General features: G+C 36.5%; 4 protein-coding genes and 2 pseudogenes across 6 annotated transcripts; 5 read left to right on the forward strand and 1 right to left on the reverse strand.

Annotated features, from left to right (window-relative positions):
* The first annotated feature begins 5464 nt into the window (after positions 1 to 5464).
* Positions 5465 to 9261, forward strand: LOC113766919 (protein DEHYDRATION-INDUCED 19 homolog 7). 2 transcript variants are annotated; one of them, XM_027311076.1, is made up of 5 exons: positions 5465 to 5772; positions 6350 to 6498; positions 7146 to 7223; positions 7534 to 7796; positions 8774 to 9261. In XM_027311076.1, the coding sequence occupies exons 1-5, from the start codon at positions 5712 to 5714 to the stop codon at positions 8880 to 8882; spliced, it is 660 nt and encodes a 219-aa protein (XP_027166877.1). In that variant the 5' UTR covers positions 5465 to 5711; the 3' UTR covers positions 8883 to 9261. The 2 variants fall into 2 exon arrangements, with proteins under 2 accessions (XP_027166877.1, XP_027166878.1); XM_027311077.1 differs by having other exon boundaries at positions 6365 to 6498.
* Positions 9262 to 9698: 437 nt separating this feature from the next.
* On the reverse strand, positions 9699 to 14660 carry LOC113766860. Of its 2 annotated transcripts, none has more exons than XM_027311019.1 (6): positions 14070 to 14656; positions 12207 to 12418; positions 10879 to 11161; positions 10706 to 10791; positions 10513 to 10604; positions 9699 to 10399 (listed from the first exon to the last, which is right to left on the reverse strand). In XM_027311019.1, the coding sequence occupies exons 1-6, from the start codon at positions 14385 to 14387 to the stop codon at positions 10134 to 10136; spliced, it is 1257 nt and encodes a 418-aa protein (XP_027166820.1). In that variant the 5' UTR covers positions 14388 to 14656; the 3' UTR covers positions 9699 to 10133. The 2 variants fall into 2 exon arrangements, with proteins under 2 accessions (XP_027166820.1, XP_027166822.1); XM_027311021.1 differs by having other exon boundaries at positions 10337 to 10427; positions 14070 to 14660.
* Positions 14661 to 15914: 1254 nt separating this feature from the next.
* Positions 15915 to 16354, forward strand: LOC113764584 (major allergen Pru ar 1-like; the record flags this gene model as incomplete). The annotated part of the gene is made up of 2 exons (XM_027308518.1): positions 15915 to 15969; positions 16053 to 16354. Coding segments are annotated over 2 exons (357 nt in total), but the record flags the coding sequence as incomplete, so codon positions are not given.
* A 2244-nt stretch (positions 16355 to 18598) lies between these two features.
* Positions 18599 to 19388, forward strand: LOC113765444 (annotated as a pseudogene).
* Positions 19389 to 21646: 2258 nt separating this feature from the next.
* LOC113764816 (major allergen Pru ar 1-like) lies at positions 21647 to 22574 on the forward strand. The gene is made up of 2 exons (XM_027308822.1): positions 21647 to 21906; positions 22017 to 22574. The coding sequence occupies exons 1-2, from the start codon at positions 21723 to 21725 to the stop codon at positions 22313 to 22315; spliced, it is 483 nt and encodes a 160-aa protein (XP_027164623.1). The 5' UTR covers positions 21647 to 21722; the 3' UTR covers positions 22316 to 22574.
* A 1238-nt stretch (positions 22575 to 23812) lies between these two features.
* On the forward strand, positions 23813 to 24627 carry LOC113764910 (annotated as a pseudogene).
* The last annotated feature ends 102 nt before the right edge of the window (positions 24628 to 24729 follow it).

Raw genomic sequence — 24729 nt, forward strand, 5'->3', positions numbered from 1 at the left:
CTGTTTGGCTGTCAAAATAAAGAACATATATTTTACTCGCTTCAGTAGCACTCGCTTCCGTCATTTCATTTTAGCCACTCATGTTTCACTTTAAACATATTTCGCGCCCTAAGTTTTGGTTTCATCCTAGTTTTGTTCCCTAATCTTTGCTATTGGCATATCAAGGAAATGTTACTAGTGGTTGAAGCACACCCTAACATGTGTGTAGGTAATAAAAATTATATATTTTTAAAATTATCTCTTTATAATATATTTTAATTGGTCAAAATCTTTTAGATAATCGTATGTAAAGATAATGGAAGTACATGAGTGGATTATGTCGAAATTGGAAGTTAATGCGAAAAAGTGGATAATCTCAATAAATAACCACCATTGATTCAAATGGTTCTCTACTAATTATGGGAAATTTTTTTTTAATAAACCTAAACAAATTTATCCTTGTCATTAAAGATATATTAGAAATTTCAAAAAGTGACATTATTATGTATTAACACCACATAATGATGCTTTCACTTTTATTGTATTGTGTGAATATTCAAGTTAAATAAGAAGAATCCCTAAGACCCAAGTAAGTTGGTTGAGAAATTAGTCATTATGTAATCACTAGTTTGACTCTCAAACTTTTTTTTTTCCCTTTCCCCTTTTAATTTCTATTATCTTTCTTATATCCAAAAAAAAAAAAAATGAATGAACAATAAAAGAATTCCCAAAATTTTTTTTTTTACATAGTTTGTTATAGCCTTGAAGAGCAGGTACCAGAATATCTCTTTTACTCATGTTAAGAGATTTAGAAATAAACTATATGTGTTTGGATAGTCATTATTTGCACAAAAGTTATTTGTTTGCATCATAAACATAATTTTCAAGTTACCTTTTTTATTTTTCTAATCATCTTTCTATTTCACATAAAATTACTACAATAATTATTCAAAATAAGATCTCAAATAAACTTAGATCTATCAAAATTTGTGTATTAAACTTTGTCATGATGTTAGGTGGAAAGGATCCTTTCCCTTATCATTGCTTGATGCAACTCAATCTGGACTTAGGGCAGTTGCCCAACTTATGTAAATCATATTGTTATGAATGATATAAAATGTTGCCGTTTTGCTAAAAAAAAGAGGAAAAATTCACTTTCTGACGTTACACATCACATCATATCACAGAAGGTATTATCATAATTCTTTCTGAAAATTGATATTCTCACTCCCTATTTAGTCTCTTGCAATCCAATTTACTCACTAAAAATATAACCTCCAAAGAGTGCTAGAGGTTAATTGGACGGTGCAAAATCATTTTTCTCTTTTGTTTTTGTTTTTTTTAAAAAAAAGAAAAATTCAAAAACTCTTCAGAAAAGAAAATATAATCCAAACAATCTCTAAATCAGTAGTGAATTAGATCAAACATTCAAAAGCTAGCCTCCAGGGGACCAAATGCGCGAAGCAAGATCGAAAGGGAACCACTTTCCGTTGAAACTAGTCCACAGTACGAGAGGTTGAAATTGTGTCTGCGTCTGTGTTTTTCTTTCCATCTCTGTCCCCAGACCAGCTGTGAACTACAGCGTCAGGCATTCAAAAGAAGATAGGGAATCAAATGAGGCGGTGACGTGGGCCGTACATTTCCAACGTCTCTTCAACCTTTCACATTCGGCCCATTCCGCAATCCTGGCTTCCTTCTTGGTAGCTCATGCGCCACAATTTTCTTCGTCGTCGTCGTCTTCGTCTTCCTCTTACTCCGGCATATCAGACAGTTCTTTCGTCATTTTCTTTCTTAAATTTTTAAACAAATATAACTACATAAGTATATATTCTTTGTCTAATAAGTACGCACGTATGTACCATGTACATGAATCTTTGGCCAGTGTATAATGTGAATATGCTTTAGGTATAGAGATTTTTACCTCTTTGCTAAATTTGTTTTGGAGTTAGAATTTGGCCAGTAATGCCATAGCATTCAGTGAGTGTTGGATCAATTGAAAAAAGGGATAATTTCAGAAACCTCCCCTGAGGTTTCTGACACTTTCACTGGCACCCCCTGAGGTTCTCAAAATTTCACTGACCTCCCTTGATAGAAAATTAGGCCCCTTTGCTGACATCATGAAGGCCAAAATTACAAATATATCCTATGAAGTTGGGTTTTATTACTGAAGATGGAGTGTATTACTACCGTTTAGTTGGAGAAAAAGGCATCTAAAGTGATTAATCAAGCTTAACAACAATAACACAAACTTGATGGCTAATACATGAATTAAAGCTGGATTAGGGAGTAAGGCGCCATTTTTGTGCCTGATGTGAATATATAAATGTTTTGAAGTAAAATTCAAAAAATGTTACAGTAACTTTTTACGAAAAAAAACTAGTAGGTTATCTATTTAACATTAATTAAATATTTTTTAAAAAAGAAATATCCCATAAAGTACCAACTCTTTATGGTTTTTCTCTATTACATGAACCAAGTACCAGGTTTTATGGGCATTTTATTCTGAATCATTTAATTTATGTTAAGTTCATAAATATTTGCAAATAAATTCAAAAGCCGTTACACAAGTATTTTTACGAAAGGAAAAGTAGCATGTTTTGTATTTAATATAAATGAAGTATTTGAAAGTAAAAAAAAATTTCCATAACATACAAGTTCTTTACGAGTTTCTTCCATTGTATAGAAAGTACTAGCTATTTATGAGCAATTTAATTTGCATCATTTAATTTATATTAAATACATAAATGTTTATAAGTGAAATTCAAAAATTGTTACACTAATATTATTACGAAAGGGAAACTACTAGGTTTTATATTTAACATAAATTAAATACATGAAAGTAAAAAAATAAATTACCCACTTTTTACTAACTCTTTACAAGTTTCTTCTATTATATGAATAAAGTACTAGCTATTTATAGGCATTTTACTCTGAATCATTTAATTTACATTAAATATACAAATGATTGTAAGTAAAATTCGAAAAGTATTACACTCATATTTTTACGAAAGGGAAACTGGTAGGTTCTGTATTTAACATAAATTAATTATGTGAAATTTTTAATACTCGCAGGTAATTTAATTAGTTTAATTAGTTACTTAAGTTATGTTAACTAGATAACATACTAGTTGACTTCAGATTTATGAAAACCGGTATTTTCCCTGGCACACCTAGTGCTGACAATTTTTTGTATTGTGCTTACACCCCCTCAACTTTAGTAATCATTCTAATAATTTATTATTCTTTCAATCTTCTACTAATACAAGGAGCAAAGGGGCAGCCATGGAATAAAAATTTCTTCTCACACATGAAAATAATATTGTAATCAGATTTGGACTGCATTGTTACCAAAAACTCAAAAGCAAGGGAGGTCAGTGAAATTTTGAGAACCTCAAGGGGTGCCAGTGACAGTGTCAGAAACCTCAGGGGAGGTTTCTGAAATTATCCCTTGAAAAAAGCAAGCTAGTGGTAAATGCGGGAGAAGCCTAACACTCTAACACTCTATAGAGTGTGCTACTGTATAAGAGGGTGCGCGTGTCTCTCTCTCTCTATCCCTCTCTCTGGACAGACAGCTATCGAGAGAGAGCGAGAGAAGCCTATAACCCTCTATAGATTATAGAGGGTACGTAACTGAAATGTTGCACTTTAGACCTTTTTTTCTTAATCAACCTGGCTTTGTTTGGATTGCCGGTATTCGTCGAAAAATTACGTCGTTTTTTGTGATCATATTTTTCTATTACTTTTTTTCCTCACATACATCAAATCGTTACAGTAATTTTTTCATGAAAAATCACGGAAAATGTAATCCAAACACAACAGCTTTTGTTGAGAAATGCTCAGGTGTGGGCTCTTAGACTAGGGCCGAAGGAAAGTAGAAGCATTAAATTCATTTCTATATACAAATAGGGAAGTTATATTAAAATTATTGATATTTTATTTATTTATTTTTTTTTGTAAGTGAAAGGTTTTGAACAAAAAAAACTTCTTACTTTTAATTTATTTCTCATTTTCACCTGATCCAATCCTCTCCATTGATATATTTGGCCTTGGTTTGCTCTTTAGCAGCATCGTAATTCGTGTCAGGACAGTCCAAAAGTATCAATTTATTAGAACGGTCAATGAATGAGCATTTTTCTAGATGAATTGACGCGATTTGGAGACGAAATAATTAGCGAACCAAACCAGGGAATTCCCATCAACTTATCTTTTTTTTGTCGGAACGATAGATGTCCTATAATCTAATTTAGCATAGTCTAAGAGGAAGGGGAGGGTTTCGATGTGAATTCCTATCAACTTATCGTGTGAGCTTAATAGTAGTAGCATGTCATATGACAAAATGGCACGACACTTGACTTGAGCAGTGAAGTGTTACTCTAATGGCAAATTTATAGTTAAAGGCTGAGCGTTTGATGATCAAACCGCATCAACTGAACTGTTGATCTCACTAAAAATTCAAAGGCAAAAGGAGTAATGGTCAAACACGTATTTTGGAACCAAACCCCCGACTCCGACTGATGACTATTATTGTTCTCTTGTCTTGTCGGAGCAACAACATGGAAAACAATCGTTCATCAACTTTATTTTAGCAAGAGAGGTGTAGGATTTAAAAAATTGGAAGGGGAACAGGGAAAGTTTAAATCTAAAACTTTAATTTCTAGGATTTCAATATTAACAATTAATACACTAGTCTCTTCTAAAAAATTTTTTTTTTAGTAAGTAAGAGGTATTAAATTCAGCACATTCTACTTAAACCTATAAAGTTATAAGTCAAGTAGAACTACTTAATCCAAGTAAGAGGTATTAAATTCAACACATTTTACTTAATCTTACTTGATTGTACAATAAAGTTATAAGTCAAGTAGAACTATGCATGCACAAATTATCGGAGTTATTTGGTCAATTTGGATTGTAGTTGTCTGTAGAAATTTTTTTTACATTTTTATTGAATATATTTTCACTCAGTTTTCTTTTACCTTACATATATCGAATTATTATAATACATTTTTTAACAAAAATTTTTAAAAATAGCAATCCAAACGGATAGATGTAAATTGTATTTTAAAGAAAATTCAAGAGCGGTCTCAAGTTAATTACTATTCATTGGACTAATACACAATACACGGCAGTATAACATTAACAAAATAAGCTGGTTCTGCTTGAACTACGTATCTCTAAAATAATCAACTCGGTAATTTCAATCAGATGCTTCATCTCCAACGAGTAGTAGGTCATGGGATGAAAAAGGCTACGTATACGTGTTTTTTTTTTTTTTTTTTTATCCCAAGCCCACAAATTTTACAAGGCTAGTCACTCTTGTACGAGTCATCAGTTCGTGGAAGATGTGGATTTAGTAGAAATTAAGGGAAAAAAAAAACATGTTGCAAGTGGCACGTAAGGAAATGTCGCCAAACCCAAACCCAGTTTTACCACCGAACCCGTATATAAACATTTGGACAATTTTCGTAACCAGAAGTTTGGTGGGGTGTTTCTCTCTGCTCTCTTCTCCATTTCTTGGAACCTTCATTTCCCTTCTTCTCCTTTTGTATCTATTCGCGTGCGCAAATTTTTATAGACATATTTATATAAATATAAATATATATTTATATTCTGTGCGAAGGTTGGAACATTGGAGAGAATATCTAGTTTAAGGATTCAGAACCGTAAGAACTTTTTATTTTTTCCAAGAAAAACTTTCCTTTTTTCCTTAAAGAAAGAAAAGAAGAAAAAAGAGAATGGACTCTGATTCATGGATTCGAATTGCCCCTTCTTCTCGACGATTCCAATCACGATCAGGTTTGTCTTAATTAAATTACTCCTTTTTCTACTCATTTCCCGTGTTCTTTTTTACCTGGAAATTGCATGGAAATTAAGACTTGCTGACTTTGTTTATTGATTCGTCAATCCTTTTTTTTTTTGGGTGTAAGGAAAAATGTTTAGAAGGTTGAGAAGTTAGATGAAGTAGAAAATGTGACCTTATGATGTTTTTTGGTTCGGACATGAAGCAAGTTGAAAGTAAAGTTTCAAGCTTTTTTACTTTGTTCTGAAATTATTGTTCTTTTTTCTTTTCTTGTGCTCTTTATACTCTAATTGTGTACTTGACCGGTTTTGGCATTAGAGAATTGGTACTTGGGTTTCCATTAATCTTTTTATATCATGATATATGCAGACCGGCTTGTTATTCTGGGTCTTTTTCCTTTTTTAAGTAAAGATTAAATTTCAGTGGAAATCATAACTTGGGTCTTTATTTGTTGGTGGTTTATTGGAGAAATAAGTTTAGTTTTCATTTTTTTTCAGTTGCTTGTTGCACATGTTTCTACTGTTATGTTTTTGCTGGGACTGGAAATGGTTGTGACTTGTAATGATTATGTAGATGTATACAATGTAGGAGAAGAGTATTATCAGGGTGGGGAAGAGGAGTTGCGACCAGAATTTTTGTGCCCTTTCTGCGCTGAGGATTTTGACATTGTTGGCCTCTGTTGTCACATTGATGAAGAGCATGCCGTTGAAGCCAAGAATGGGGTAGGTTCTGTTTCTTCATTTTATTGTTTTGGCCCAGGTGTACAGTTTAATTCAGTTATGACGTATTACCTTTATGAAATTTGCAAAATGAAAGGTTTTTTGGTGTTGGCCCAGGGTAAGTTCACTAGCTGTAATTTCATGGTTCAGTGCGCAATTGGCCTCTGACGATTTGTGTACCAAGTTATTACTTTTTTTTTTTCTTTCTTTGGTGGCAAATAACAATGCTGCTTAAGAAGTTATCATTCAGTTTAGGGGATACTTGTTGTTATTGAGCATTCAAATGGGGCATTAAGAGCATGAAGAGTCCTTCCTTTAAACAAATAATTATCTTTCCATGGAAAAGTAAATCATGATCTCAAATGTCTGAATGATGTTAATTAGTGGTGAGGCTTTGGAAAATTTTTGTCATTGAATATTTCAAAATGAGTATAATATGATGATCTAGGTGACAGTCCAGTGAACTGAAGTGATGGCCTTGCTTGATTGCTTTCATTATTTATACTTAAAAAGAAGTGCTAGGATGTGGTGTGTCTTACTGATTCAGTAGCAAATTCACTTGATTGAAGGTCTTATGTGTTGCTTGCATCTGTTAATTTATCTTAGTTGTGTGTTGATCTACTTATATTGGAATAATATTTCAAATGCAGGTTTGCCCTGTCTGTGCAAAAAGAGTGGGGATTGATCTAATCGATCATGTTACCATGCAACATGGAAATCTTCTAAAAATATCCTTTTCATTCTGCTATTTAATCTAATATTACTTGCAGTCTTTTAGCGCGCACACACACACTCTCTCTCTCGATCTCGCTTGCACTTGCACTCTGTCTGTGTGTGTGTGTCTGTACGTGTGTGTGTGAATTTGTGCTGCATGTGTCTTTCTGTGTCTTTGTCTACCCTATGTCTAGAGACATATTCAAATGAATTTCTGTGTTGGGGGAGGCTTGATAGTTTAGAAGGAATGTGAAGAATAGGACTAGTGTATTGGGTATGTATTTGGGATTCTTGGCCCTTTGCTTCTTCTTGACTGGTCATTACGTGCAACGCAAGAGGAGATACCGCAGAGGTGGATCCGGTACACCATTATCGATTTTAAAAAGGGAGTTGAGGGAAGGAAACTTTCAATCCCTCCTTGGTGGTTCCTCAAGCATTATCCCTTCCTCTACTTCTCAACCTGATTCACTGCTATCTTCATTTATATGTAATCCACCAGCAGCTGATGAACCACTGACAGTTCAACCCTTCTCCTCAAGTGAAGCTCGCACCCAGTGGAATGGCTCTGCTGAGGACTTGTCTGAGAGGTATGAGCTCATGTATCAAAACATAATCATTAGTTACCGTTTTCTTGGACTTACGGTTCGATGTTTTTCTAATGACGAGAGCAAATGATTGGCAATGATGCATTAAGAACTCAAGTACTCAAGTATATCATGAAAGTGTCATGTCAATCGGATGATTACTTGAGCCTTCTTTTGTTACTTCAGCAGTAGCCTAATCATTTGTGGCTTTATTGTTCTTCATTTAGTTTTACTTTTAGAAACTTTTGCAGTTGAATTCTATGATTCTGCGTGAAGTCAATTACTGATCATTCACTATGTGCCGTAATTACATCCAAACTATAGTTACAATTTGGAGGGAGAATGATCTTGACGCCAAATATACAATACTTGATTTCTACAAAATCTAACCAACCTGTAATTTGTTCTTCTAAAAATGGTGGAAAAAGATTGTGACATTTATTTGAATGTTTATGATTGAAGCAATGATGTTACAATCTACAATTCAACATGGTACAGAATGGTGGATGTTGATCAACTCCTGGTACTTGTCTGAAAGAAAATATTTCTTCTTACATACGAAACAAGTAATGTCATTTTACTGTGAAGTGCTGCATTCAGTGCCCAATCAGTTTGTCATAGTAAGAAATTGGAATGTGAAAAGAATTGAGATTTAAAAAAAAACACACTTGAAATCATGGACATAGGGCGGCAGAAGGACCAAGGTTGGAAAATCTTGAAATTTATTTATATGGTGATGGATGTATTCTGTACTTCAATGTGACACTTGATTGGGCTTTGGCTTTCTTGGGTACTTGTTTGTAACACAACAGTTCTAGTTTCTTTGATATCATAACCAAGATTGTATTGCTTTTCCAGTTTCATCTCTCAGTACCAGGCAGTAGAAGAATTGCCATATGCAAAGTTTTTTATTTAATTCCGTAATACTTGTTAATGCATTTTACGATAGTGTTACTAAAAATCAAATTTTATGGTGGCAGGAGTGCACAGCCATCTCGGCTATCAGAGAAGGACCAGGAAGAGAGGGGCCGGAAATGTGAATTTGTTCAGGGCCTCCTTCTATCAACTTTTGTCGATGATGATTTATAAGTATGCAGCAGCTGTGCTCATTATGTGCTAGGAATTGGAGTTCTAGGTGGAGAGTGTGGCCAAGAGAACATGCCACATTGTGTAATGGTTAAAAGGGCCTGTGGTTCATTGTTGTAGAGGTTATTATGTATTGTACATAAATATAGAGGAAACGGTGAAGAAGTGGCTTTTAGTTGATATGTGCTGTGCGGTCGGTCCTGTACAGGGCCTTTTGATCTTTTTCTTCGGTGTGTGTAAAATGATGATGTGCCCCAAATACACGGTTGCAACGAGGTAGACCTGGACCTCAAGCTAACAGCTTTGAGGATGAGGAGCAGATCCTTCATCCTCGGCTCCCAAATAGTCACCAATTAGAATGCACTGATAATTTTTCTGCGAATCTAGGAACATTGCTTGCATTTGACCCTCGAAAAACAGGAGAAAAAAAGAGTCACAAATTATTGCATTGCTGGTTTAGTGAAGCCTGCATCAAGGCTGAAAGGGCCTAGTTGGGTTCCTTTTTGTCAGCTTTTCGATCGTTTGGCCTTCCTTACAGTAGTAACACATGCGACTGGTAGGTGGGACGTGGGAGAGGACAATTGTGTTCTTCAAAACCATCATCTTTTCCTTGGAAAAAGATTTGGAAACTTAAAATCCAGGCTTGATTCGAGCAACAACAATCTTTTATCTATCACTTCCGTACCATGGATGCCAAAAGAAAAAAAAAAAAATCCATCAGGTTCGCACATTCCCCGTGACGTACAAGACATTGAGGCGACAAGAAGAACGAAGATGGATCAGTTCAACATTGTAAACAAGAAAATCAGCACGCACCAATTCCTAAAGTTGGTAGTAACTACTAACTGGCAACATTAGAATCATCGAATGTTACAAGCCAGGTCTATACAAGTCCTACAAGCTATTCGTCATCGTCAGAAAACCTAATTGGCAAAAGTTCTTTCAAATACACAGGCTCAAAAGTAAACAGGCAAAATGGCTTAGAACGCATCACATCCTAAACCCCACTATGAACTCGGTTATTGCATCCAGGTCCTGACATATACCCTCCTATAAAAGCTTCATAATGCAAGTTGGCTACAAGGAACCCCAAATACAACGGATACATTTGTTTGGCCACCATATATAGCTGAGATATGAGCTCCAGCATAACACTAGCACATAAAGAGCGGAAATTGCTGAAACAAACTGGAATTCGCCCAGCCCACATCATCCTAAGGGGACAAGGGCAAGGGACTGCTTGCATTTCCCCTTTCACCACCAAAATGCATAGTGAGATTCAAACCACCTATAGTCTGGATGATTGGCTTGCAAGCGCCGGAGCCAATTGTCAGCAGCTTGCTTAAGAGAGTCAGCCTTCTGAGATTCATAACCTCCATTGTGATTCCAAAACGAAATCCTGAACTTGTAAGAAGCGAGTCCAAAAGTGGGTAGTTGCAATCTCAAAGGCATGCCCACATCCTGTGTTTTGCCACTAATGGCTGAACAATGAAGATGTGGCCAGTCTCCATCTTTAGCTACTGCAAAAATAGGACAATCCCCGTTCATCTACAAAACATTCAAGAAAAGACAGAAAAGAAAGAGATGGCTAGTAAAGGAGAAGGGGGGGGAGGGAATGGGAAAATGTACTTACTTCTCAAAGGTGTTGACAGGGAATGGTACGTCAGAAAGCAGGCATCAAGACTCTGCAAAGTCGGACCCATAGGTATCCTATAAATGGGGTACCTTGATGAATGATGACAAACACACACAATTCCTCTTAGTTCAAGGACTGATGTTGAACTATCACATTATTATTGCATCTTTGCTCAAATTCAAGAGCTTACCAAGCCACAGAAATCCAACTTGCAGAAGTCAAGTCACAACTTTTATATGTTTTGAGCTCAGGGAACTGGGATGCAAGGTGTGAAACCTGTTGCATGCAATAATTAAACATAACTTTCATGAAACTTGAAAAAACACCAGTTTTACGCACTGCCGTCTAAATTAGAGAACTTGCCTTATCAACCAGAGGTTCACGCCCATAAGGCTGATCCTTAGCAAAATACTCAAATATGAGAAGGCCAGAAGGGTTCTTGATCTCATCTTCATCACCAGACAGTCCCGAGAATGGATTATGTGCTAGTGAGATTCTGCTCAATCCTTGAGCAGGTGTACTAGTATGGTGCTGCTGCCTCTCAGTTCGTTGAGCACTACTGCTGCCTCCATCAGCTCCAATTTCCCCACTACTATCACTACTGGTCTCCCTGGAAGAATCAGCATCACTTTCCTCACCTGGCCTCCTGTCATAGAATTAGCCCCAGAACAGAAATTGAAAAGAAAACAATTAGTCCACTGGATTCAACATGCAAAGGCGTTAACCTATTTCATGCCCAAAAACTTATGCAACTAAAGGCATACACAGCCCAATTAACTAATAGCCTTGGCAACTACATCTTTCAACTGAACTCGAACTACATTGTACTACCCAACATCAATTCTTTTGTGTGAAATACCTGGTAACTACTTGGAAACCTGATATATTAAAGACTAGTTTTTCTAACATAAATTTTAGTAAATTCACTAATCTCCAAAAGTCTCAGGTACTCACAGCTCAGGCTTGGCTTTCTTTCAAATCAGTGCACTCATTTCACTATCATGGTCATATTTATGAATGCCTCTAGTTGAGAACTCTTTTTCTAAAAGCTCCACGAAGTAAAGGATCAAGGGCGAAAAATGAAACATGATGAAAGAATGAATCTAGTAATGCGTACTCCTAATTCTTCAACTTATTAATGAACTATTTGAGTTGGCTTCATATAAAAGCATTTGGCTACATAAAGAACTTTTAAACCAACCTATGCACTGACGAGCATTCTCAGCCAAAAAAGAAAGTATACATTTACTCACTAGTAAATCATGCACCACACTAGCTAGAAAAGAACAGAAAGATTTGACAAGGTCCAAAACCAGGAATATGTAAGGTGGCTGTAAGGGAGATGTAAGATGAGCCTCCTAATTACACGCACAGTGTCTTGGTTGCATAAATGGCAAGAAATGAACCATGGAATTCAGGAGAGAATGACCAATTTCAAACTCTACCAACCTGCCACACACACACATATGCTCACACAAAAGCATAACAATTACAAAAACAATAAGAAAGGAGATCATAATGCTTGTACAGATAGTTGCAGTCTGTTTTCCAGGTAAACAACTAACACGCCAGCATCTCGTCAACAAAAATCGTTCAAGAATCGAACTGAACTCAACTTCCTTTCATCTTTATAAATAACAGACATTCAATTTACAGCACATAGCACAGAAGGCATGTGTCATAAAGTGTACCTTTGCCTCATGACAGGTTTTGACGGATCTATGTACAGTTGTATGCCAGACAAGAAGGGGACGTAATACTGGACTACAGTCTCGCTCCCATTCAAGATTAAAGGAACTCCGGCTCCATACGCGCTCCACTCCTTGAAAGATTCCCACAGATCACCCAGAACAAAGTACGGATGGAACTCGTCATCATAGTTTCTCCATTCCCTCATGGTTGTCTGCAAATCTCCAAAGCCATTAGGTTAATTACAGTTGCAAACAGGCCACATTCAAGAATAGCAATAAATGGACAAATAAATTTGATGTTCGTTTTGCTCATTCCAAGAAAGCAATTATTATTATCTTGCACAAAAAGACTAGAAGAGGCATACAAATTAGTCCAGTGGAACACAGTCTGGAATGAGCTTCAATAAACCATGGACAATGAGAGATAGAAAAGGAATGCCAACCAATGAGGAGGAAGGAGTGGTAGTTTCAGTTTTCTTTGATAGTTATAACACATACAGTCAAAGAATCCCAATTTAAGTACCCAAATATGAGGCCAGAAAGAAAGTATGATGAATCATATTACTAATGGCAAACCAATGTTCTACAGAGCACACCATGCCATTAGCCCCAGCAGACTCCCAAATAATTAGATACAAAAGGAAACACTATGAACTAACTGTGACACTCTTGGTGCTTATGCTAAAATTGGACCATGCAAAGTCAGCTTTGAGGCCGTTTAAGCACAAAGAGATTGCTGTGGCCCAGAGTTTCATTAGGTTTGAAGCCGTGATTGGCAATCTAACAATGGAAGCTCTTAACTCAATGTGGTCATGAGCTGCATGTCCACACATAAGGAAAGACTTGACGCGCCCAGCCCCATGTTGCAATAATAAGTAAAATTAAAACAAAAACTCAGCTGGCATATGAAATGACTCATTGAAACACTTGACGTGGGCACGTGGCGCACATTGCGCAATAATTAGTAACAAGAACTTGTTGCATTTATAATGTTATCCTGGATGACATCCAATAACAACTAATCTTACACAAAGCATTCCAAACCCAAAATTGCATGACTCTCTCATCAAACAAAACCCTAGGGGCTTCTTCTTCAACAGTCCACATGCTGCTGACATGTACCGCATTTTAACCCAGATATTCCAACAGTATCAAAGATGTATACACAAATACAACTCTCCTTGATAACCTCTATTGAACGACATATTTCCATGTTCAAACAACCAAACAGCCAAAAAAAGAAAGTAGAAAACCGTATAAGTTTTCATCCTAATGTCAGTTCCATCTGTGCGTCAAAGCACTAGATTACAATACTTGTCTTACTTATACTTGCATGCTAAGTAACATAACCCCTCTTTGTTCTCTATTTGGCGTCCTCCACTTCTTTTACACCCGTTAGACCATGAAAAGAGTAAGCAGAACAAGAAAATCATAAGATTGCAAACAAAGAAATTACCGATAACATGACAACAGAATTCAGCATTAAAGCGCCAAGATAGAAATGCAATAATCGGATAGCATTCAAACTGAACAATGAAAACAGAAAAAGGAAAATGGACAACGTTTTCATCCGAACGTAGAAAAGAACTTCAGTCCCACCTCAAAAATGAAAATAGTGCTACTTTCCATTGTAATTTAACTTCTCCATTAACCGAACAGGCATAAAATCTACACCTTTACATTTCAAGAACTTTATCATCAAGACTTAAAACCCCAAGGAACAACACATTCTCCCCTCATTATCAAAACCCCAGTCAAGAAGCTTAGAAAAGCAACAAATAAGCCATTTCTAAGCAACAAATAGGCCATGCCGGAAACAGATTCCTCAGGAAGCCATTTCTGATAATTTCCAAGAAATTCTACCTTGGGAAAAAACTGAGCTGGAACACTAGGGGTAGTATGCTCTATAAACCGATCCAAGTTAGTCAAATTCTCCACTTCCGGCGACTGAACCGACACCATCCTCGGGTCCACCGCCGCCGCCCCTATCTTGGTCGATGCTGACGAGGTCGTCCCATCATCCGAACCCGTCCCGGACCCAGCACTTTTCACCGGGGCAAATCTCAACTGTTTCTGTTGGTGTTGCGGCTGCTGGGTTTTCCGTCGCTGTCTCAGTGCCGGCGGACTATAAAATCTGTCCTCCCCACCTCGCCTGCTTCTAATCCAACTATAATCCCCCATTATTCAAATTCAAAACCAAAAAAAAAAAAAAAATCTTTTTAACTAAACAAACAGTTGGAATTATTTAATCTTATGGGTTTTGAGAGGGGTTTAAGTAAAATTGAAGTGAAAATTTTTGAAGGGTCCTGTTCAGGAGAGTGATTCAGAGTGTGTGAAAAATAGAGTGAGTTTGTCGGTGGGAGTTGGTGAAAGTTTTTGTGTTATGCTTAATGTTGTAGTTGTGGCGAGTCGAAGTAGGCGAGCGAGCCAAAAGTGCCTCGAGAGAGGAGAAGAGAGCCTTGGGGGTCAATGGAAAATGAAGAGAGTACACCGTTAATGTGATGGACCATCTTCTAGAGAATTCGAGATTTAGTTACCAAAATCAGCCTCGTGGAATTGCCAGGTGTATCAACTTCTTTCTTTCTTTTCTTTTCTTTTCTTTTCTCCCCTTTTTCTAAATACCACGTGTATTCAACTTGAACTTACAAAAATTTTGTGAGAAAATGAATTTTTTTTTAAAAAAAAGAAAACATCATTGAACATACCAAATTTTGTGAGAAAGAATTTTTCTTTTTTAAATTTTCTTTTGAAAGTTAATTTTTTGAAGCACTTATGGTAAGGGTTAGTTGATTAAACACCCGAGTGAAATTTAGGATCTAGACATCATGATTGAGATGAAGCCATTTAGCTGAGGAAAATAATCCACTCAAATAAATGTATCCATTATTGGATATATTTTATTCAAGTACAAAAGCAAGTCCATTATTGCATATTGAATGTACGAAGACAATTACTATGAATGTACATATTCAAGAGAATTTATATGAGAGTACTGTGACACTTTCTATAGTGGAAAAACTAATTTTAGTCTTTCGAGTCATTCCCGCAATTGCTTAGCAGTAGTATTTTATGTTTTGGAGTCAAGAATAGGTGAAAATGTGGTACAAGTCAAGAAAGATTCAGCTGAAAGGATTTGCTTGCGTGTCCTAAAATTGAGTACTTTCAGTCAGGAATTGAAGAAGTTTTCAATTTCATTGCATGCCTTGAAGAAAGATGTTGCAGTAACTTTCATGTCCCCCAAGTGAAAATGACAAAATGACTTTTCTGGGTAATGGTTGAGATGTTTAGGTGTGTGAAATTTCTTTAATTTGTGCTGCTGAGTTTTGATAAGAGCAATGGTGGGGTGCCCAAACCTAATGCAGAAGTAATAAATACGGAAGGTGTCAATTGTGTGGAGCTTATCACATCCATGGTCTGAGCCTGAACTGGACATACTTGTCTTTAACAGAAGAAGACAGAAACAAAAGCAAAGTTTCTATCGTGTTAATAACTAAAATGCTTAATATATATATACTACGTAGGAATCCTTCAAAACTGATATCATATTGAACTTAGATCATAGAACAAGGGCTTGCTTGGTCAACCCGCGGCCTGAATGTCACCACTTTTAACTTTGGTTGTGAAAGACACGAATCACAGAGCAGAACAAGTCACTGCAGATGAGCAAGTAGTTCATAAGACATGATGGATAATCCTTAATTTCATAAAATCCTTGAGGGAGACGGTGGGGCTGGAACCATCAAGCTGACCACTTTTGGAGAAGGCTAGTAGTCTTACACTTAATTTTCTTTGTATAGAACTCGTCAATCAAATAGGAAATTAAATCGACTGATCCTAACACTGCAGGCAGCCAGTTCACGAGCGTGAAGCACAGAGTCGACAAGCTTGACACAGAAAGTTTCACTTGCAAGTACAGCAGCACAGTGGAAGGTGATGCTTTGATGGGCGTGCTTGAATCAATCTCTTATGTGATCAAGATTGTGGAATCTCCAGAGGGAGGATCCGTTTGCCAAACCTCCAGCACTTGCTACACGAAAGGTGATATCCAGATGACAGAAGAACAAATAAAGAGTGGCAAAGAGAAGGCATTGGCAATGTTCAAAGCAGTTGAAGCTTACCTGCTGGCTAATCCTGATGCTTACGACTGAAGCAATATTTGCTACCTCAGTCAAGTCTTCTGAGCACAAGTAACTAAACATACAGCTTTGTTCTGTCTGATTTCTTTAGTGTCATTAGAATTTATTTGGTGGTTATTTGGCTCAACATCTTCCTTCAGATGTTTCCATTTTACTATATATAATTCCTATCATCTCATTGTTTTATTACTCCACACTGTAATCCAGTGTGCAATACAGACTTGCTCCTGAAATCTCTTCTCACACTGTACTGAAATTCCTCCTGAATTCCACTTGTCATGAGTGATTAATCTGAGAAAGTCCACGACAAAGCAAAAGGCAGAGAAGGACATTCCACAAATCAATTAGATTGATATATGAGTCACGTCTCGTGAGTGATGAATTGCCCAGACATGATAGAAACAAACCTAATTAAAGTACTTAGACACAGCTTCTTTTGAACTTTGCAGTTAAATCTATCTAATTACGGTTAGAAACTTTATCTTGATCTCTTTGCTAGTTACTCAAAACTGAACAATAGTTTTAATCTTCTGATTCATATATTATCAAGTTCGTGAAACATTGAAAACTAGCTAGCCTGCATGGGAAAGAAAATAAATTATACCAGCTGGATTGGTACAACAGATATTTCTAGTTTGCGTTTAGAGTGTTTTCTGCTATAATTGTATAACTTCAAACTTTTGATGTCTACTCATCATGGGAAAGGATGTTTTCTACGTAAATTGACGGGTTGCATGACTCAAAATCAGATGGAATTGAAATTCTTTTGAACATGACTGTAGCTGGTCAAGTGCCTGAGAAACTTCGCAACGATGAAAATCCATAGTGACCTACCTTATAAATTCAAACTCATACTTGTAATTTTTACAGCATTCAAATATTGGTATGAATTTTTATTAAAAAATTATAAAAATTACACGAACTAATTTGAACAGGATAGAGTTCAACTTGTGAGGCTACGATGATGGTACCGGCAAATGACCAAGTAGGCTTCTCTATTTCTGAAGCAAATAATAGTCGTATCGTATGGCGGGGTTGGCCTACGATGTTGGCAGTCAACAACTCAACATTGACATGCACGATAAATATACTTTCCTGGTAAATATATATAATTAGTTATTTTCATGTACTAGTACTTTTTTTTTCCAAATTTTCCAGTTTAGGCCCTGCTATATATTAGAAGATAATGCTAGAGATCATCCTAACAAAAGAAGAAAATATATGTATATATATATATATATATATATATTTTTTTTTTTAAAGAAAAGAAAGATATCTTGGAGACACAGCTTGATGCTGTAAAGTAGTATATTCCATTAGAGAATTCTCATCTTTTGCAAAAAAAATGCTAGTTCCATTTTCACCTCTTCTTCATTCTAATTTTTCCCCCTAATGGCAATATACATAGCAAATAGCAAACCTTTTTTCCCCAATATCTAGAAGATGGCCCCTGCCTCCAGCCTCTCATTTTGTATATTTTTCCCCCTTTTTATTTTTAAGGGTCAGAAATTTGGGCTGCTACATGTTATGATGGACTGTACAGTTTACAATGGCTTTTTCCCTTGAGTCAACAAAGTCTTGCGGCACCATTTCCTGGAAATGTCCCATACTTCCTGGAAGAGCTTTCATTATTAAGTCAGAAAAATGGGACGGCATTATCAAGCAGAAGAGTATGATGTCGTAAAAATAATTTGGGAAAATTAAATTTTGAAAAAAAAGGAATACGAATATTAACAATCTAATAGTAGGTTGTAAATAACTCACGAATTAAATTAAAGCAACTAATAATTTTATTGCAAAATGACTAAATTACCCTTATGCGCACGTACAAGTGTGCACATACAATACAAGTGCCCTTAATGCGCGCATAAGGGTTAATTTGTAATTTAGATTGCAGCAAAATTTTTTATAATTTATGAATAATGACCCTGACCTTGTGTACAAATTTCCTAAAACTTATACCTATTTATGAATTTTCACTCTTCTTATTCTCTCTCTTTCCAAAATTTGCAATGAAATTAAAGGAAAATAATTGGCTCAATTATACCAACACTGTAGCAAAAATATTGGAGTATAATCTTTTGACTTTTTGCGTATGAACTGGGAAGGAAGACCTTGACCCACAGAAACAGCACGACACGTACATATTTTAAATTTTAATGCCCGTTTTCAGTCATGACTCATGAGATGAGAAGCCCTGGATTTTCGCTCCACAAATACTGCCCCAAACTCCTCAAACTATCGTGCACCCACCAGCCAGCCAACCAACCAAGATAGACATCTTCCCACTCAACAGTAGCTAGCTTCATTCGCTGTCTTCTCTTTCGAGTGTTTTCTGGGTCATTTTTCCTTTCAACTTCTCCATCGCAGGTATCATGGGTGTCATCACTTACGATCACGAGGTCACCTCCTCAGTCCCAGCAGCAAAGCTCTTCAAGGCTTTCATCCTTGATTTTGACAACCTCATCCCCAAGATCTTGCCTCAGGCCATCAAGAGCGTCGAAACCCTCCAAGGTGATGGTGGAGCTGGAACCGTCAAGCTCACCCATTTTGGTGAAGGTCAGCACGTAGTACCTCCTACTCTACCCATCATCATCATCATGCAACATATGCATGCGTGCACAAGTACTCTTTTAATTCAATTGAACTACATATATATTATTCATAATAAAACAAAACAGGCAGCCAATACAAGAGCATGAAGCACCGCGTTGATGAGCTCGACAAGGAGAATTTCGGGTTCAAATACACCGTGTTCGAGGGCGATGTTTTGGGGGATGTGATTGAGAAAATCTCTTACGAGGTTAAAATCGAAGCCTCTGCTGACGGTGGATCCATTACCAAGAGCAAGAGCACCTACTACACCAAGGATGATGCCAAGATCACCGAAGAGGAAATCAAGTCTGGCAAAGACAAGTCCGCTGGAGTCTTCAAGGCCAGAGGCTCCCAAACCCTGATGCCTACTAATCAATTCCACTCTTCTTCATCAATTTTGAATTTTCTGCAGAAGCAAGAATAAATCTTTTAGCGTGTGCCTGGTTTCAAACTCCAAAGTGTGGGTTTTTTTTTTATTTACTTTAATTTTTGGGTTTTTTTTTTTTTTTACACCCAAGGCAAGGCTATTAATTAAGTACTAGATCATTGCCTTCATAATAAATGCTACTGAAGCTTTGGGTGGTATACAAAATGATGATGTTGCCTATGTTGCACGCACGGTTTGGATTGAAGAGATGGTATATATGTATTTGTAAAGAATACACGTAAAGAAGCAAATACTACTATATTATATAGTTTTCACTACCACGTTGAAATATATTTTGTATAATCAGTTGAAAAGTTTCTTTGCTGTTTTAGTCTTTGTTGGTGTCAAAGAACTAGATTTGATTTAACTGACAACCGTCTAACTACAGAAAGGAGTTACCCGTCTGACTATCTAAGCATCGTACGTACAATTAGTTCAAGTCCAACAAGTAATTTCAATTACTCATAGCCAACCTAATTCCAAAAGAGGTTTGCCATCTAACTACTGTACCCAAAAAGGAAAAAAAAAAGAGACTACTTTTGCTCACTACTAATTGGATATATATATATATAATCAAGAGATAAATAGAAAATGAAGAAGATCGACTCTTTAATGCAGGTGCAGATTTTAAGCAACAAGTATGATGGCATCGATTCCTTGTTGATCAGAAGATTATCATACTTAAAAGTTGTTGAAATACGAAATCTAGCGTGTTCTGTTTCTTATGTGTGTGTATATATATATATATATATCTATCTATCTTCAGCTAATCTATAAAAAAAAAAATAATAATAATAATAATGTCAAGATACAATAAACCAAATCAACCGTCGATTGAAAACAAAAAAACTCCTATAAAATATATTAAAGAAAATCTTCCCTTAAACAAAAAAAAAAAAAAGTCTTGATATGTTAATTTCAGCATTTAATTGACGTTAAAAGAAAGCAAAGCAAGAGGAAGGAATTAGGAAAACAGATGTGAGCCACATTTACTTGAGCCAGGCTCGGTCTTGCCCCTTGGGAACAGATTTTCTAATGCTATTGGGCGCTGCTACAAACTTACAAGTTGAGTCACCTTTGGGTCGGGACCCGATAAGCTCAGGCTAGTTTAGTCATCAGCCGCGTTTTGAGGCACCTGGAAAGAGTTCTCATCAGCTTTGATTGATTGAATCCAAGCAAACTATGAAGGAGAGTGATCTAATTGAGTTGGCATTTTAATGGGTCAACTTTTGCACTGATTGGAGACTGGAGGGCAATTAGACTAGTACTCTTTGCTTTCTTTAAAGTCCAGAAAATTAACGTTCTGGATTACATGTATGTAAAGAATCAAGCTAGTGATAACGAAACTTGATCTTGCAAGAAACACTGGTAGTTTTCAAGAATCAAAGTTGTCTAAATAGTTTTGCCAGATGCATTTGCCAAGTATATGCTGGGGCCTATTTTGGAAATTAATAACAGGATGTCTATTGCAACAACCAGACTTTTCGGCCATTTAAAATGCTACTCTCTGCTCCTCTTGCCCTTCACCCACTTTTGACAGCGAAATCAAAACTTAGAATCAACTTCGAAATTAGTTTTTCTGTGGTATATAACCTCATCCCAATACAAGTTTAGTTAAAGCTTCATACCTTGAATCAGGATATAATTCATTAGGGGTTTGAGGGATGGAAGAAATTGAATGAAACATCAGCCTGTAGAACTCTTGGAGGATAATATGCAAACTTTCCGTAGCTCAATTTTAAAGTTTTATAGGATTACTAAGTTGCAACATTGTTAAAATAGTATCTAGACAGTAGTTATGTTGGCAGCTGTGGTGATGGATCAGCAATACTTCCAGTTGCTAGTAACGAGTTTATAACTATAAAAAGCCGAGCATTTAATACAAGAAGAAGAAGAAGAAGGAAACAGGCCCTTCAAGTTCAAAACTTGATATGGCAGCAGGATACTATGGTCTAGCATTGCTCACATGACATGTAATTGCCAAAAAAAAAAAGGTACAAAATCTATTTTTAAAAGAAAAAATGTGGGAATTACAGATTTGTTATGCATATGTGGTTCTAAATGGCATATATTGAATAGCTGAATTTGTTGCAATAAAAGTTGTTAGTTCTATCCCACCTCAATAGGCTAACAACAGGAGTAATGGGCTTGTAACTTCCTCATTTAAATTCCTCACTAGTTTTTACCATCTAATAATTGATAATCTTTAATGTTATCAAACAATGGTGAAGTGCGTGAATGATGAAGCCATGTTTCAGTCTATAAATAGAATCGCATCTCTCACATTCTCTTCACACCCCAAAATTGTCATCCCATTCTAGTAGTTCAGCATCTTTAAAACTTCCTAGGAGATCAATCATGGGTGCTGTTACCTTCACTGAAGAGTTCACCAGCACCATCCCGGCCTCCAGATTGTTCAAGGCCTTGATCCTTGATTCTGACAATCTCATCCCCAAGATTGCTCCTCAAGCTGTAAAGAATGTTGAGCTAATCGAAGGCGATGGAGGCCCTGGAAGCATCAAGAAAATGAACTTTGGAGAAGGCAAGACAATTAATTCTACTCTTGACATGGTTCATTAACAATATTTACCAATGTGTAGATTAAGATGGAATGTACTTTGGATTTTTTTTTTTTTTGGGTAACATATGCAGGTAGCCAGTTCAAGTATGTGAAGCATAGGATTGATGCGGTAGACAAGGAGAATTTGACCTATGCTTATACCCTGATTGATGGCGATGCTTTGATGGACAAGCTTGATTCAATTTCTTATGAAATGAAGTTTGAGCCTTCTCCTGATGGGGGTTGCAAAGGCAAGAATGTTAGCACATACCATACAAAACCAGGTGTGGAGATCAAAGAAGAGGAGATCAAGGATGGCAAGGAAAAGGCTGCAGGGGTCTTCAAACTTGTGGAAGCCTACCTTTTGGCAAACCCTGAGGCCTATGCATAATTTACCTAATTTTGCATGTTTATTTGGTCTAATTTATCATTCTGGATGGATAATGAGTGTTTGTATGCCAATAATCTTGTGAGCTTCTAATAATGCTCTTGGGCATTATTAGAATTAGAAGAGTCTGTGTTGGTCTCTATGTTACTCCTTTTCCCTTTTAAGTATGTTGCGGAAATGCTGGTTACTGAAAAGATCAGATTATTCATATCGATCAATTTCTGGATGGAACCTAAAGTTAATATTTGTTTGCTACCGCAAAGTCTCTTTTCCTAAACCTATGTTTACTTTGTAATTCATGAATGCATGGTTTCAGTTGAGGGAAGATTAAAAAGGACAAACTTAAGAAGATATAGTAATTTGGGTTCAGAATCAGATGGTACTTAATTTTCACAACCAGGATATATGCTTCGGCAGTGTTTGTATGGCAAAGATCACCATTTTACAGCCTGAAAATGACACAGCCGTGTTATTTGGATTCAAGTGAACAAAGTGTCAATTGGGAAGTTCGGCTTGGTCTCGTAGAAGTACTCCACCATCGGTTACTACTTCAGTTTTCTAGTGCTTTAAGTAATAATAAAGTCAAAGTTCTCACTTCATTTTTTCCCTAAAAAACGAACCTATATACCTGAAAAAAAAAATGAACCTATAAGGAAGCAATTGATTCGGTTTTATTGGGAAGCATCCAAAATGGTACAATTTGGACTGATTTAATTCAGGGTATCAATACTTTAACAGTTTGAATAATCTAGTAGTATGCAGACACAAGATTTGTGGAGATTAACCTTCTGGTTGAGAATTTGCTGATTCTTTCCTGAGTACTGGTAAGGGAATGCAACATTGTAGAAGTGTAAGCTGAAAGTCTTTAGTGCATGCCATGGTTCTACTTCTCCTATTTTCCTCCTAAAAAACAGTCAGGCAGGGTGTAACATCCGAGAACAAGACAGAGTTGTAATTTAGATTCTCTAGGAAGGTTCAACAGGATGCGACAAAATAGAGAAACGAGAATCTAGTTAAGGATAGAGTAGTAAAAGTTAAATTGCACCTGTAGGATTAATTATTGGATAGAGAATGCCATTAATTTTGCAACAGCTCTTCTTTGGATTCGAATTTATCAGGTAAATTGAAGCCTCTAGCTGTTTGGAACCAAGTAGATTCAGCACTTTCGTGCTTCTTTCTGAAGCGGTTTTCAAGATTGATCCATCTCGCCTTGAGGTGATCACATTTGTTACACAATGGCAATCCCTTTGGAAGCTTATCCTATCTAGAATGGCAGGCATAACTGAGAAGAATTTGGATGTGTCTGCCTAGAATTTGGTTAAGATGCCAACCAAAGCATTCTTCCTCTGAACTTATAAATAGTGCCTTCTCCCTATGGCATTTCCCATCCAACAAAACAGTTTAGAATTTCTGATTTCTCTGTAGCTTTACTCGAGCCTTCAGGACATGGGGATCATCACTGCGTCTGATGAATATACTTCTGTAATCCCTCGTGCATGAATATTCAAGTCCTTGATTCTTGATGCAGACAATTTTGTGCCTAAACTCCTGCCACAGATCATTAAGAGCATTGACATTGTTGAAGGTGATGGAGGGGAAGGAACCATCAAGCAAATGAACTTTGCTGAAGGTAGATTCTTAGCCTACATGAAACTTGATTTCCCTTTGGGTTTTTTTTTTTCTTTTTTTTTAATATCTCATTTTCAATTTCAAGAGATTGCAAATGCTTTACGCATTGGTATTGCAGACCTTTTAACATATGATCCATGACATGTAACCAGGAACTCATTTCAAATCCATAAAGCATCGAATTGACTAGATCGATGTGGAGAACTGCATATACAATTACGCTTTGATTGAAGGTGATGCCTTGGGAGGCAACCTTGAGAAAATCTCGTATGAAGCTAAGTTCGAGGCTTCACCAGAAGGAGGGACCATTTTCCAAAATGACCAGCAACTACTACGTCTTGGATGATGCTGCAGTTACCGAAGAGGAAATCAAGGCTGGTAAAGAAAAGGCCATTGGAATCTACAAAGCAGTTGAAGCCTATCTCCTCCAAAACCCTGATGCCTATGTTTAATTCTATGTTTCTTCAAAGTCTGAGACAAAAGTCGATCTTTATGTCCTGTCATTTGCTCCCTCTTGCTTTGAAGAATAACTATGTCAGCTAGTCCTCAGAAATTACGGAGTGTGATTTTTCAACCTTCCTGTAATTCAATCATAGTTTTTCTAGCATGCAACTCTTTCGCCTTTGTTACCTCTAATGATCTTTGAATGCATATCCACTTGAGTAACCAACTTTGAATCATGTGGTATCAAGAATATTTGAAACTCAAAGTGAATTAACATATCTAAGATGAAACTTATACTAGTGTTATAACTTCCTGCAACATGACTACGCAAGTTAAGTTTCTTG

This window comes from Coffea eugenioides, chromosome 3, assembly GCF_003713205.1.
Source record: "Coffea eugenioides isolate CCC68of chromosome 3, Ceug_1.0, whole genome shotgun sequence".
Taxonomy (NCBI): Eukaryota; Viridiplantae; Streptophyta; class Magnoliopsida; order Gentianales; family Rubiaceae; genus Coffea; species Coffea eugenioides.